The 16,232-nt window shown below is 44.2% G+C and overlaps 1 protein-coding gene across 1 annotated transcript in view; it reads left to right on the top strand.

Annotated features, from left to right (window-relative positions):
* The window catches only part of ap3b1a (adaptor related protein complex 3 subunit beta 1a), a 124,195-nt gene that overhangs the window by 14,764 nt on the left and 93,199 nt on the right, over positions 1-16,232 (top strand). The window contains exons 2-6 of the mRNA XM_083640945.1: positions 709-784; positions 962-1,036; positions 4,557-4,652; positions 7,744-7,904; positions 10,182-10,248. Of these exons, the coding sequence (XP_083497071.1) occupies positions 709-784; positions 962-1,036; positions 4,557-4,652; positions 7,744-7,904; positions 10,182-10,248 (475 nt within the window). The remainder of the gene's footprint in view (positions 1-708; positions 785-961; positions 1,037-4,556; positions 4,653-7,743; positions 7,905-10,181; positions 10,249-16,232) is intronic.

Below are 16,232 nucleotides of genomic sequence, written 5' to 3' on the forward strand. Positions count from 1 at the left end.
AGCGGATACTAGTGAGAAACGGGTGCAGTCATTTTCCGCGACACTCTCATGGGCGAGGTGTACACACGTTGCTTAATGTTCCAGCGGGCATAATCTAATCATTCGCGCACATTAAAGCAAACTGGCGAAATGATCTTGTGATAATAAGAGCAGTAGCCTATGTCAGCTTCATGTGTGGGTGTGCTGTGCTGATTTCCCCCTCTCCTCTCTGCTCGCTCTCTGGCCACAGTCCGTCCTCCTCCTTCAGTCACAGCCCGACAGGGCAAATGCATGAAGCGAAAGTGGAAGTATTTTGCTTACGTTGCCGACAGCGAAGGCAAGCCCGGACACATCAAATGAAGCCAGTCTGTAAAAAGTGCTTCAACGCGATGCAGGTGAACGGATAAACAAGCAAACTTATTTCACCATTCAGAGTTTTGCCGACACGTCACTCCCCCACTCGCTCTGCAGTGCCGCCCCCCCCCCCCCCCCACCCCACATACAGGCAATTTCGCTGATAGATTCCCACATGCGCGAGCCGAAGTGTGAAGGGAAATGTCCGATATTGACTTACAGGTAATTTTCCGGTACGCATGTGGGAAAAGGGCTCTACAGTATTGAAAAAACGGCTGGCAGTGAATGTGTTAAGACATAAGATAGGGAGTTTCTGTAATGTGGCCCCTGGTCTCTCCCACAGACCCAACAGTGTGGTGTGTTTTCTGTCCTCAGGAATGATGACCTTAAAGCCATGCTGGAGAGCAACAAGGAGTCGCTCAAACTGGAGGCCATGAAAAGGATTGTTGGGGTTAGTGGATGTACCTCACATACGAGTCAAACATGCAAAACCTGGTATTTCTTAGGTTTTTATTAATAACCCTTTGCGTGTGAAATGTTCACATGTTATGCAACAAGCAATTTCTCACTTTGCTGAATTGAATGTCAAGTGTTGAGATTGGTGAATTTCTGTTTTGTTTGTTTTCAGCTCATTGCCAAAGGGAAGAACGCGTCCGAGTTGTTTCCCGCCGTTGTGAAGAATGTTGCGAGTAAGAACATCGAGGTATGACTTCAGTAGCAAAATATATCACAGAAACGCATCATTACTACGGCTTCGGATTTAACACTGCAGTCGCTATCGTTTGCGACTCTCCTCTTACTCGACGTTGAAGGTGTATAAAAGTCGTGATTGTGATCGATTAGTTGATTTGCCTTTTGATTGAATTCTCCACTAATATAAGTGTGACACTTCAAGTGGGCTCTCTGGATGAGGCTACAGAGAGAACCTCTCCATAAGGAATGTAGTAGACCAGTACAAAATCTGTCTTTAGCGTTAGTTGTAGACACAACCTAGCGTGCTGGTCCACAGACGCTAATCTGATTGGCCGCTGGGAGCCTGGGGCGGGCTCTCCCTCAGCGGCCAATGGGAACTGTTAGTTCTGAATATATTATAGCAACAGGCCATTCTTGGGACGAGGAAGGGACAACTCCGTCACGACAAACGGGGTTGCTATATTTTCGACAAATTAATCCAGAATCATGTTTTATGGACCAGAGACACACGTTTTTAAGAGGTTACAGCTGCACGAATTGGGACCTTTAAGGCTTTGTTAAATATTCTTGGTTTATTTTGGCTTTGATTTGCTTTCAAAATTCAAATGGCCTTCTTTGTTTCCCACCAGGGATCACCTTTGAAATAAGTATCTTCAGGTCCCCTTGGATTGTATCTTATGCAGTGTTATTTCCCACTCAGCGATCAATAGTAGCATGACTTAGTTTTTTATGACTGTAAATCCTGAACACGCGTAAAGAGCGGCTCTGCGCCTAATGCCTAATTTCACCAAATAATTGTGTGTGTGCGGCGCAGTGTTGATGGACCCGCTCACGGACTGTTCCAGTGAATGACCCCACAGTACTAAGCAACAGCTCGGATGGGCTTCCCATACCCAAAGCCTGTGAATATTGATTAGCGGCAGAAAAGTAATCAGGCAGTGCGCGGGGCAGCGTGCGAGCGGGGGGGGAGGGTGGGGCGGGTCTTGAAGCTGGGCGCTCTGTGTGCAGGGCGTGCGGCTCGACGTGGCAGGGTAGGGGGAGCAGGTGGGCGGGTGTAATTGGCAGAAGACAGCCCACAGTCACGTCCTGGCTCTCCCACCCCACACACACCAGCTGCTAAGGTAGCGTGAGGTCTCTCTCTCTCTCTCTCTCTCTCTCTCTCTCTCTCTCTCTCCCTCCTTCTTGGCCTCTCTCCGCTCCCTTCCTCCCGTTTCCCATCATCCCCTCTCTTCCCGTCGCTATCCTACCAAGGTGCAGGCCGCCGCCGCCGCGAGCTGCCATCCAGCCGCTCGAATTAGAAGGCAGCACAGGAGCACGCGCTTTATTGAGTGTTGCGTGATTTCATATCAGCGCGCTTTATTTTCTTAAGCCAGTGTTGTGTGTATGTTCCGCGTCTTTCTGCATTCACTCTATAGTCAAGAGTGTGCACAACGCATTCATACGTTTAAACAGGAAGAGAGTAGGGATTAGGGCTGCACAACATGCAAAAAAAAAGTCATATTTGCGATTATATTGACAGATATTGCAATAGCGATATGCAATGTGATTTTATTGGGAATGCTCGTTTTTGCATTTCATTTTTGCTGAAAAAATATTAATATAAAAATGATGATGTGATTTCTTGCTGGGGTCTGTACCAAACCAATTCTGGAACCCAGAGTCTATTTCAGCATGGATAGACTCTGGGACAGCCGGACCTTTCTTTTTTAAGGCTTCCTGTACAGCGCGGATCTTCCGCCCGGGTGAGGTGCCTTTTAAAAACATACATTACGTTGATTTTATTTTGAAGGCTTAACGTCCAAATTCTTATATATTCACTAGCGTTCGGGACCGGAACTCTTATATTCGGCAGTACAACAACAGTGCGGCACTGCGTTGAGGCGGAAGTCCCGGGCGGAAGATTAGCGCTGTACAGGAAGCCACAAAAAAAAGGCCCGGCTGTCCCAGAGTCTATTTCGCCGGCACATCTCTGTACCACCTCGATCTAAGTTAAGTGTATGTTGTGGCACATTTTACCATTCAAATTGCAGCTGCTCCTGCCATTTGGATATTGCACTTGGCCATATTGTGATTTCGATATCGATTCGATTAATTGTGCAGCTTCCTAGTAGGGATGCAACGATTATAGATTTTGATGTCACATCCCTTTAACTTCCACAGTACCATAATGTCCCTTTACTGTAACATCCATAGTTCCATAATGTCCCTTTTTTGAGAGTGAGAACAGAAACACTCTGTGTATCTGAGCCTTTTACAGGTTACAAAACCATGAGGTTTTAAACCACAGTTAATAGTGAAATCAGTCGATAAGAGAGCCATACAGTACATGACACTCTGGTGCTGCTGAGGAAGGTCAAGTTAAAATGAGGGCATATCTTGGGCAATGAAAATGGCGACTGGTTTGGACCATGCAGCGCCTTCCCGAGGGGGTGTGGAGAGACGGTCGTTTTGTTTTATTCACAGATTTAAATGTTTTTGCGTATGCTTTCGAGTTATCATTTCTGTGTGTGTTTATACAAAAAAGTGAGGATAAGGATGATAAAAAAAGACACGCTGAATATTTGTAAAATGATGCTGAGCATGTTTCATTGGTAGAGCCCTCAATCCCCCACTTAACCCGTCCAGATGAAATCAGCCGCGTGCTTTACGCTCATAGAACCCAAATGGTGGAGGGCAGATGGGTTGTGTCCCCTCTTATAGTGAGTAATGCCATTAATTCCACCCGTAATGACCAGAGCCATGATTGAGAACTGTGTGGTGCTGCTCATGCCCGCAGGTCAATACCCTCCGCACTAGAAAGCGTGGTGCTGACTACCGGACGACGCTCTGGGCAATTTGGCCTAAAATGTCACCTTATCCCCTGACCTCAACCTTAAATCAATCCTTAAATGAAATTAGAGATATTTTTCCTTAACGAAACCCCACCGTTTTCATACCCAATCTATTTTTGGCAGTTTCCATTAGTCATAATCTCACAGTCTCCCTCTCCGAAGAGCTGAAGTGAATCAGCAGAGGAGCGACCTTTGGCCCCCCCGGTGTAGCTCGTCCGTCAGAAGCAAGGACAAATATTAGCTCAGGCCGTCCCGTGAGAAAGAACAGGAGAAGTGGAAGTCAAGACGCGGGGGGTGGGGGTGGGGGGGATGTGTTGACTCAATGGCAATTTCTGAACACCACAAAAAATACATAAATACATGCGCTCATTCTCTGCCTGAAACAACACAGTGATCTGAGACAGGAACACTTTCAATACCAGCTGTCTCTCCACCCCTTGAAAAAACAAACTGAAATGTCCCTCTGAATAATCTCTCTGAAAGAGGGCTCTTACTGTGTCATACATTATGGTTAATTGTGTTTCTTGTGTAGTCTCACTTTGCTCATTTATTGGTTGTAAACCAAGTCATCTGTTCATAATAGACCTGCGCAATATTTTAGAACACACCTGTTTCCTTCCACATTGTTTTCCCAGTTTGCTGCATTAGTTCTTCTCCACGTGTGTTGACATGTGTTGCTGTTTGATTTGTCCTTGGCAGCTGAAGAAGCTGGTGTATGTGTACCTGGTGAGGTATGCAGAGGAGCAGCAGGACCTGGCTTTGCTGTCCATCAGCACCTTCCAGAGGGCCCTCAAGGTAACATCTCCTCCCCTATAGTCTCTTTACTGTTACTAAGCTCAAAACAAACTAATGAGGGTTATTCTTAACCTCAGCCCTAGAACGCACATTGGCCCAATTCATTTTAAACGGTTGAATTGGCTCCCCGTTGAATCTAGAGTTCAACAGTTAAAACTCATCATGGTCTATAAAATACTGTATGCCCAAATTACTTTAATAAGTATTTTCAGTTTATTCGGGACGGCCATGGCCGGAACACGAGAGCTAGTGTGGCGGACTTGAAACTTCCTAACCTAAAAAGCAAGATCGGGAGAAGTACATTCCTCTACACTGGGGAGAGGAATGGAACAAGATCCCGAACGAAATTAAGACTGCGAATTCTTTAAGCGGTTTTAAGAACTAGTTCTTCGCCGATTAAGATCTTTTGGTGCTAGTAAACAGATTCTTCTATTATTTTTTACCTCAGTGATTATGAGTGTTTTACAGTACTGCAGTACCACCTGGTATGGATGCCTGTCTGTTACCTTAAAATCACAACTACTTAGACAGATGAATATTTGTTCAAAAAATGTAGGTAAACCACTGCATAGTCTATTTGAGTCTACATATGTCAACAGTGTATTGAGGTTAGCCAGAAATATTGCCTCAAACACTAATCATGTGTTACATGAAGAATATGAACTCCTGCCCTCTGGCAGGAGATACCTAATTCCAACTTTCAAGAAGGTCAGACTAAGAAAGTCCTTTATACATCAGTCGATCCTGAGGCTTAATCAAGAACATGGCCGAGGGTCAGTGGAGCAGTGACCAGTGATCTCTGTGTGCTGTATGTGTGTATGTATCTTTGTATTTTTGGTTTTGTTCTCTTTGTCATGTGTTTGTGCATGGGACTGCCGCTGTCTTGCAAGACAAATTTCAGTGTGAACTGACAATAAAGTATATTGTATCGTATCGTATCGTAACCTTCTGAAAAAAATCCTACTCAGTAAGCTAGAGTAGTGGGCGGAGCCTTTTGTCTAATTTGTTTCTGAACTTTTATTGCTTGTATTCTCTTGTTTCTCTCATTTGTTTTCTGAACTTTTATTGCTTGTATTCTCTTGTGTTATGTTATGTTTTTCTATATTCTTGATTGATCTGCTGTTCATTCTATGTCATGTGTAACTGTATGTCCTGTGTTTAAGACCAGGGACCAGGCTGGAAATAAGTGTCTGCACTTTTGCTTGTCATCGCTTGGATTTGTTGTCTTTTTATCCATAATAAATTCAATCAATCAATCAATCAATCAATCAATCAATCACACTAGAGACTGTAATGTTTTACATGTGGATGCATGCAAGCATCCATATGCTTGTGTGTTGTCGGTGTATTGAGTCACCAAGAGACGGTGGATTGGAACAACACTGACTATGTTTACTATGATTAAGACAATACTCTGACTGCCATTTAAACAGCATTTTCTGATGACCTTACCCGGAATAAGGTAGTCGGAGTATAGTCAAATTAAGACGTGGAGTATTCTGATCTTAGTCGCATTATTAAATTGCATTGTAGACACCTTAATTGCACTTAGAGATGAAACGGTATTATAGTGACCAAAATTCTCATGGTTATCAGTATTATCACGGTATTGTTAAAATGTGCTGAAAATTTTCAAAAAGCACTGATACACTCAACTGAAATCATTTCACCTGCGTCTGGGAGACTGTTGCTATCTTTGATTGGTGATGGACAGTATTTACCGTGTTTTTCAAAGCGCTGTAATCATGGTAACACGGTTAATAAAAATTTGAAATGGTACGGTTACCATCAGGAATTCTATCACGGTTTATCATTTAATCGGTTATCGTTTCATCCTTAATCGCACTATGACATCCTATCGGAGTTTTCGCAGAATTCAAACTGCTCGATGACACATGAAGCTCTTGCCTCCAGCGAGTTTTCCACAACTTGTGTAGAGAAGAAAAGATGACTGCTAGCGGTAAAAAGAAGTCCCAACATCTTGTCCCAAACACACCCAACATGACAGAAAGGTCTTCAGGTTAAATTCAGGAGGGAAACTCCCACGTAGGGACGTCATGTGGCCGTGCGTCTTCAGCCATTAATCGGACTCTACTCGGTAGCATGTGAACGAGATAATATGAATGCAATATTCTATAAGCAACTCAATGTAACCCTCAATATTGTTTTATTTAGAATAATCTCAATAGTCGGATTATTGCAGTCCATGTAAACGTAGTCACTGATGCGCTCTTAACTCTGTCTGTGTGTGTGTGCGTGCGCACACACACACACACACACACACACACACACACACACACACACACGCACGTGCTTTGCATGACTCTTCTAATCCACACCTCTACAGACTGCTTTCTTTTCTTGCCTTCTCTTTCATTGGTCAGATGTAGGCAATGCTGCTGCTATTGTTAATGCCGACACTAACAAGAACCATACTGTAATATTATGTATGACATCAGTGTTGTAGTAGTATGTTATCCCCAGGGAGAAAGTAACTAAAAAATAACAAAATAATAACGAAAACTAGGTGTGAAAAAAACATTTCCGTTAACTGAAATAAAAACAAAAGCTAGGCTTTGCAAAAGAAAACGGTAACTAACTGAAACTGTGTCGTGTCGTGTACTGTATGTAACTAAAATAAACTAAAACAATAGAGAAAATGTCTTTGGTTTTCGTCTTTGGTTATATATCCAGTTGAATAGTTCTGGTTATTGACACAACACACTGACTGACACACATCTTTTATAGTTGTCTTTTGTGGATGGTTGTTCATCTGTCGTAAGTGAATACATTTTTGACGTTTTTGAGAGACTGAAACTAACACGGAAACTAATCAAAACTAAACTCAAACTAAGCGTTTTCAAAAAACTAAACTGAACTAGCAAACCCGCTTTGAAAACTAATGAAAACTAAACTGAAATTTAAAACAAAAAGGCAAACAAATATATAAATGCAGAACTCTTAATAGCCTTGCTGCTAATTCATATACATCATTCTTCCACATGCTATATATTTGTTATGAGATATGACATGTGGAGGACCTCATCTCTTTGTTTCATAGTAACAAAATCATCTTCTCTCTTCCTGGCAGGACCCGAACCAGCTTATCCGGGCCAGTGCGCTGAGGGTTCTGTCCAGTATCCGCGTCCCCATCATCGTCCCCATCATGATGTTGGCCATCAAGGAGGCTGCAGCCGACCTGTCCCCCTACGTCAGGAAGACGTCAGCTCACGCTATCCAGAAGCTCTACAGGTACAGCACTGTGCTATAGCACATGTGATACAGTAGGCTTGGCACACACGGGGCACAAACACTGGGCAAAGCTGGTAGCTCTTAACTGGGACTGCAGGTCATGTTAGGTAATGCTGTTAGCTCTGCACTTACTTGGCTCTTCAGAATCAGAAAGACTTTAATGATCCCCGGGGGGAAATTGGGACAGGTTACAGTAGCTCGCACTCAGAACACAACATAGCATAAAATAAACAGTAGTAGAATGCGATAAGTAAGCAAAAATAAAGCAAAAATAAAGTAGAGTACGTATAAAGTAAGCAAAATAAGTAGAGTACGTGATGTACATTATGTGACAATTGCAGTTATTGCACACTGGACTTATATTAAGTCAGCTTACATTACACGTGGCTCAGCAAGGCACAGTTAACCTATCGGCTGGCTCAGTCTCGTCTCCGAGGTGCTCTTTTAAGAGAGGCGTTAAAGAGTCCAATGGCCACAGGCAGGAATGATTTCCTGTGCCTCTCCGTGTTGCATCTAGGTGGGATCAGCCTCTCACTGAACGTGCTCCTGTGTTTGACTAGCACGCCGTGGAGTGGGTGCGAGTCATTGCTCATGATGGAGCGTAGCCTGGACAACGTTCTCTTCTCTGACACCGCAGTCAGAGAGCCCAGATCCAGCCCCACAATGTCCCTGGCCTTACGGATCAGTGTGTTGTGTTGAGTCTGTTGGCGTCCACTGCCTTCAGCCTGCTGCCCCAGCACACAATAGGAAGGCACTAGCCACTACCGACTCATAGAACATCCTCAGCACGGTCCGGCAGACGTTGAAGGACCTCAGCCGTCTCAGGAAGTAGAGGCGGCTTTGCCCCTTCTTGTAGAGTGCCTCAGAGTTCATAGCCCAGTCTAGTTTATTGTCAATGTACACTCCAAGGTACTTCAAGGTAATCCTCCACTATGTCGACACTGACCCCGTGGATTGAAACAGGGGTCACCGGAGCCTTGACCCTCCTCAGGTCCACCACCAGCTCCTTTGTCTTTGACACGTTGAGCTGCAGGTGGTTCTGCTCACACCATGTGACAAAGTTGGCCACCACATCCCGATACTCTTCTTCATCGCCATCTTTGATACATCCCAGGCGCTTAACAACAGAAGCAGAGCTGAAGCGGCGCCTAACAGAAGCTGAGTGTCACGCTAAACCGCTCACACAAGAAGCACACTCTTTTCCTCAGCGCGCCTCGCCCCCCCGCCCACAGCTTGCATTGACTTCATGCCTGGCAGCTTCACGCTTGGAAAATGGAACAGAATCCTGAACGATCGCTTCAGCGCGACTTCAGCATGGCTTGAGCACGGCGTGGCGTGCGGCTGGTGTGAACGGTCTCGCCCGTTAACAAGGATGCCCAAATGAAACTGCATGGCTTGAACATGGCTTAGAACAAGGGCTTAGGGCGTGTGTCCACATAGCGTTTTCGTCTGAGTGCCAGCGCTCCTTTCCTCATTAAAAAGTAAGGGGAGCGGGCGCAATGTGCACTAAAGGCGGCCGCTCCAGAAAAGCAGTGCAGGCGGTGTTTTTTTCTCTCTCCGAAAAGCACCAGGTGACGGGAACCGCATTTTCCACCCGACCAATCACGATGACTGAGACACTGACGGTTTCCCCTAGCAACAAGAAATATGGAGAAAGTGAAACCGGCATTGGAGAAATAGGACATGGTAATCAGTGAATTTACATTGACTGTAGCAGCCATCTTAAAGGCAGTGTGGATACTGAACGTCGTGTATTGGAAATATCTGGTGAGCCTTTTCTTCTTCCACCACACTGTATTGTCTGCTAGAAGTGCTAACCAGCTGGTTAGTGAGCTAGCAGCAGGTGATGTTATCATCCATTTCATTTCTCCCCACAAAAATAACTCCAGGCAGTTCTTTTACATACAAAAAAAACAACAAAACTAAAACGCTATATGGACAGATGCCCTTAGACAGGCACGGACAAAGGGTAAGAGTTTTGAGTTTCTTGAAAACTAAATCACTACAGTATGGATTAGTATTGAAGACATTAAAACCAAACCTACTCACAAAGTAAGTAACACTGAAGCTGGTAGTATAATCAGTTGTGTGTTTGATTCAACATATTACCATCAAGTGATCATTCTTTTACCAACATGGATCTAGAATGAAACCGTACTTGTACAGACAGTTAATCTGAGCCACTGTAAGCAGACGGCTATGAATTCTGAGCACATCATGTTTTCATGTTCTGTGAATAATTACTGTTTAGTTTCAAAGCTCCCTCTTTGTCCTCAGCCTGGATCCGGACCAGAAAGAACAGCTGATTGAAGTGATTGAGAAACTATTGAAAGACAAAAGCACAGTAAGTACAAACCGCCTGGTGACGACTATACTTTGCCTTAGTCCCCCCCGTCTGTGAGTATGCGGGCCACCGGAGGGCGCCCCACTCAAGCCATTCTCTCTCAGCTCTGCCTCCCTCAGCTCATTCAGCGATGCCATGGTTTGTTAACACCCACTTAAATCCACACATCTTCAGATGCTCCTTGTTAAGTGTCCATTTGGAAGGCAGTTGGGCACTGATGCTAGTGTCAGCTTAATTTTCCTCAAAGGCCAACTTCTTCTCTTCTTTTCCAGAATGGACCCCGTGAATTAGTTGGATTCTCAAATTCCCGTGTTTAAAAGCCAGTCACAGATGCAAACGCAGCCTCCCCATTAGAATAGTCAATAGGCACCGCATTAATTTGAGGAGGTCACAGTAAATACAATAAAGGCTGTTTAAATGCCAATTTCACACGTGTAGACGTGTAGGCTATAGAATACAGAGAACATTTCCATCCAGGTCTTCATAACATACAAGTCATGCACAGTGTGTTGTAATTATGTATTCACAGCGTATACGTATCATTATACAAACAAAACGAACGCGCGCTCAGGCCAAAGGGGGGTTGGGAAAGCCCAGTACCAGATGCATAGCATATTTAGCCACAGACGCTAACGAAGACAGATGACTTCTCTCTGTTGAAGCCCACATTCTGAGGCTGGGGACAGAGAGAGAGAGAGAGAGGGCATTGTCATCACACAGACCTACAAGCACTATCAGTTGGTGATAAATGGTGAAAAATCGGAACATAGTGGATAGTTAATGCTATCAGGCAATGCATTTTTATGATGCCAGGATGCTACTATCCAGAGAATACCCACCAGGCACAACAACGGTGCTGCTTCTTGTCTTTTTCTTTTTTTTTAACTCTATTGCCAGATAGCGATGCTAATGCTATGGAATGCTCATGAGGTCAAGCGACGCTCTTAGCACTTGATTGTGTTCTGTTGATGTAATGCGCTTCAGACCTCGAACTGCAGCTTAGGCACAATACTATTGCAGTCTGTTAGTGAGGTAGGGGGATGTGTGGGGCTTGAGTTAATAATACGACCAGTACGGTGGAACCCTCTTTATGCAAATCACACGGTGGAGGTTGATTGGGGAGAATGAAATGTTTGGAATAGTGGAATATTAATGAAATAGCAAATGTATTCCAATAATGAAATCTGCATGCAGTTATATTCTGAAATGGGTGTGTGCAGGTTAATGGCTTTTATTTGTGTCGCAAGAAGAAAAAAAATCCTTCGGTTATGAACAATTGTGTATATTTATGGTGTCTTTTGCTCATCATGACTGTTGGGTCGCCATGGCAGCCGTACCTTTTTGTCTCTTTTCAGTCCTAAAGAGGACATGAAACATTTGATCATGTGACTCTGGTTAATTTGCATTTCACCTCAGACAAGACGGGACACTGCTTTCAAGTTTGACAGTTTAATTTACCTAGATTTGCTAAAAAGATGAACAACATTTCAGCTTTTCGCCAACTAGCGCGCTGCTAGATGTCATCACTAGGTTGACAGTACAGTGGTGGAGTGTTGGTAGTAAGGATTCTGAACATTTTTATGAATCAAAACAACCACAAACCAAGTCAGAAACACAACAACATTATGCTGTGAGCCTGTTAGAATTTAAAATCCTTACTACCAACACTTAAATACAGTACTGTACTGTACTGTACTGTACAGTACAGTCAACCTAGTGATGTCATCTAGCAGCACCCTAGTTGGCGTAAAGGTGAAATGTTATTTATCTTTCTAGCAAATCTAGGTAAATTTCAGACTTGAAAGCAGTGTTGTCGTGTCTTGTCTGAGGTGAAATGCAAATGAACTAGTCATATGATCAAATGTGTTTTGTGTCCTCTTTCCAGGTAACCAGCGTCAACCCATCTCTGGGTTGCTAACACACCATTTCGCCACATCGGAGGTTCATAAATCAATTCATCTCCAAATCAATTTATTCTACCAGGTAATTGCTGCGCAGTTAGCTAATGTCACTAACACTGGACGACGTGGAAGAAGGAAACGTTGGGTTATTGTTCCAGTCTGTGGCCATTGTCCCAGGCCTCCCATTTACCTCTTACACATGTGCCCATTTGGTTAAACGGCTGTGACACGCGGGCGGAGGCCTGCATGTTAGGCAGGAGGCTCTAAAGAGGAGAGGGGCAGGGCTGATGACAGAGACATGTAGGCAGGAGGCTCTAAAGAGGAGAGGAGCAGGGCTGATGACAGAGACATGTAGGCAGGAGGCTCTAAAGAGGAGAGGAGCAGGGCTGATGACAGAGACATGTAGGCAGGAGGCTCTAAAGAGGAGAGGAGCAGGGCTGATGACAGAGACATGTAGGCAGGAGGCTCTAAAGGAGAGGGGCAGGGCTGATGACAGAGACAACATGTAGGCAGGAGGCTCTAAAGAGGAGAGGAGCAGGGCTGATGACAGAGACATGTAGGCAGGAGGCTCTAAAGAGGAGAGGAGCAGGGCTGATGACAGAGACATGTAGGCAGGAGGCTCTAAAGAGGAGAGGGGCAGGGCTGATGACAGAGACAACATGTAGGCAGGAGGCTCTAAAGAGGAGAGGAGCAGGGCTGATGACAGAGACAACATGTAGGCAGGAGGCTCTAAAGAGGAGAGGAGCAGGGCTGATGACAGAGACAATATATAGGCAGGAGGCTCTAAAGAGGAGAGGAGCAGGGCTGATGACAGAGACAACATGTAGGCAGGAGGCTCTAAAGAGGAGAGGAGCAGGGCTGATGACAGAGACATGTAGGCAGGAGGCTCTAAAGAGGAGAGGAGCAGGGCTGATGACAGAGACAACATGTAGGCAGGAGGCTCTAAAGAGGAGAGGGGCAGGGCTGATGACAGAGACAACATGTAGGCAGGAGGCTCTAAAGAGGAGAGGAGCAGGGCTGATGACAGAGACAACATGTAGGCAGGAGGCTCTAAAGAGGAGAGGAGCAGGGCTGATGACAGAGACAATATATAGGCAGGAGGCTCTAAAGAGGAGAGGAGCAGGGCTGATGACAGAGACAACATGTAGGCAGGAGGCTCTAAAGAGGAGAGGAGCAGGGCTGATGACAGAGACATGTAGGCAGGAGGCTCTAAAGAGGAGAGGAGCAGGGCTGATGACAGAGACAACATGTAGGCAGGAGGCTCTAAAGAGGAGAGGAGCAGGGCTGATGACAGAGACAACGTAGGAGTTTGTGCAGCTGTTTGTCCGTGATGGATCTATTATCCAGCCATTACAAGATAAATGATCGATCTCTCCCATCCGGCCCTCCTGCAAAATTGAAATGAGAAGAGAAGAGAGAGGCGGGGCAGGGGGGCGGGGGCACTATGATTAGGGGGCTAGGTGAGGTGCCCATTAATTTAAGAGAAAACGGAGGGAGGAGGAAGAGAGCAGGAGGGAGAGAGAGAGAGAGGGAGCGAAGAGGAGAGGAGAGGAGAGGAGAGGAGAGGAGAGGAGAGGAGAGGAGAGGAGAGGAGAGGCCGACCCGGCGCTGGGCCATCAATCAAAAAGGCGCGCGTTGTCTCTGGCGTGATGACCCAGCACTCTCTGCCTCTCTGGCGCCCCTAATTAGAATTCATCGCAAAATAGATGCAAGGAAACGGTTTGGGCCCTTCATAATTTCATAGGAAATTTATTGTTATTAGAAGAACCATTTGCTTAGTGTGATTTTTCCATTACCGGCTTGTCACGCGGGGTAGATAATACGGTCGGGGGTGGACGAGGCGGGGGTGGGGGGGAAGGTGTATGAACTCCATAGATTGGGGTGTCAGTTTTGTTGATGGTGCATGTAGTTTACCTTGGAGCTGTGTCTAATGGGGGAAGTTGGGGGGAGAACGCACAAAGCCGCCAGGCGGCAGGAAGTGCGCACGTTCAGAACCGGCGCCGGGTCTAATAGCCTTAGAGACAGGAAGTAGACGTTCAGAAACGGCGCCGAGTGTAATAGCCTTAGAGACAGCAGAGGCTGAGGGGGAAAACAGCAGGCGAGTGACGCAAACCCATGGACAAATGCACAGCAACACCCTTTGAAAGTAGACCGTGCATCCTAGAGGACTACTTCAGGGACATTTGTCTACAGTCGAATATGTTTGTACCGCTATGCATGGAGCAGCTGTTTGTTTTGAGGGCCGCCTTGCACATAACTCTTTAAAAACAAATGAAATGAACTTGCTTTCGCAGACGTAAGCCATTAACACGATTTAAAGGCCCCGGGTTCAATTTTCATTCATTTTGTTTTGAAGGATACAGTGGCTCACATAAACACAATGCTCAGTGCAGGCCAGCTGTCCAGGACCCAGTAGGCCATTTGGGATGCGTTGACTTAAGTTAGTGCTGAACTCCCTGTAAAAAAAATAATATATTTATTTTTAATCGGTAAGATTAAATGTAGCCACTCAAAGACAATCAAATGTTTAATAATGTCTTCATAAACATCTTTGATTATGTATGTATGTATATAAATCTAGGAAAAGCTGAATTCCTGTATCTACGTATATTGTGTGTGTGGTGGGTGGTGTTCTTAAAAGCATAAGTTAACCAAGGTTTTTTACTTAAAAAGATGTATCCATGTATTTATAGTATAGTGATATTAGCTAGAGCCATGTCATCAAAGAATCCTTATTACAATCAGCTATATAGCACTGTCATATTAGTATTGACTTCTCCTCCTGACATGTATCTCATCACTGAAATTGACGTGTGAAACGACACAGGAGCACGGTGCACATCTAAGCACCATCAATTTAGATAGTCAGAAAACCAAATCTAAATATCGATTTTAGTTGTTTTTTTTATCAGCTGTCATGATGTTAGCCATGTCTCGATTTAGATATTTGGCTATGGCTGTCAATAGACTGAAACATATTAAGTACACTGTGCTAATAGTCATTATGGGTCTGGTAGCATCAAGTTAGCTCTACCAACTACCCCAACTGGCCCATGTGTATATCATAGTATCCCATGATGTCACATGCATTTCCTACCAATATGGCACTTTACAAGATCTAATCACCTGTTAATTGATTACAATCAGCTGTTATTTTCCTACCTAGATGGCTGTGTGGTGATGTAACAGAATACTATCTTATACACCTCCCTATAGTCCTCGTTGAAGGGCTGCTGAAGCCGAGAAACTCAGCATTACTTTTTCTCTTTATGTACAGTGTCTAACCGCTGTCATTATTTGCATGTAGATATTAGGGATGGGCATTTCTAGCAAAAACACTATTCGAAATTCGCTGGCCAAATTCGAATTTAATTAGAAATTCGAAAATAAAAATAAAAATGTATTTTTTTTTTTTTTTTTTTTTTTTTTTTGTGAGTGAAATGTTGCATTGTCTCCCCTGATTCTAAGTCTACGGCTTTATTAATTAATATAAAAAGCTTCTGCTGTGGATTTTTAGCTCAAACAAGCATTGCACCACTGAAGTAAAGAACATGTTACATGACATTGACATTTTCGAAAATAAAAAACAGTTTTGACAATCATGAGTGGTTCATTAAATATTTAGTAGGCTCAGGTCTGAGTGCCAAAGGGGTGCCAAAGTCACCCCCTCTCCCTCTTCATGGGATTTCATCCGCCATTCATTTTTCCATAAACCTTGCTTAAAATGCTTATAAAAATTGTTTTACTTGCTCAAACCAAGCGATTTGACTATACTTAGAATCAGGGGAGACAATGCAACATTTCACTCAAATTTTTTTTTTTTTTTTTTTTTTTTTTTTTCGAATTTCGAATTTCAATAATAAAAGTCGACCTTGATAATAACAACGATTATTCGAAAATTCGAAATTCGATGCCCATCCCTAGTAGATATTAATTTTATGCAGATAATTCAAGAAATATATAACTTGCACGCATCCAGAACATGTGCTTGTTTCTTGATCATCAAAATTATTTCCTTCCATTCATCGGTACACAGTCTCTGTGAATGTCAGAGGCTAATCAACCCTTAGATTTAAGTTCCAT

The sequence above is a fragment of the Poromitra crassiceps genome (assembly GCF_964638095.1).
Source record: "Poromitra crassiceps genome assembly, chromosome: 8".
NCBI classification, from domain to species: domain Eukaryota; kingdom Metazoa; phylum Chordata; class Actinopteri; order Beryciformes; family Melamphaidae; genus Poromitra; species Poromitra crassiceps.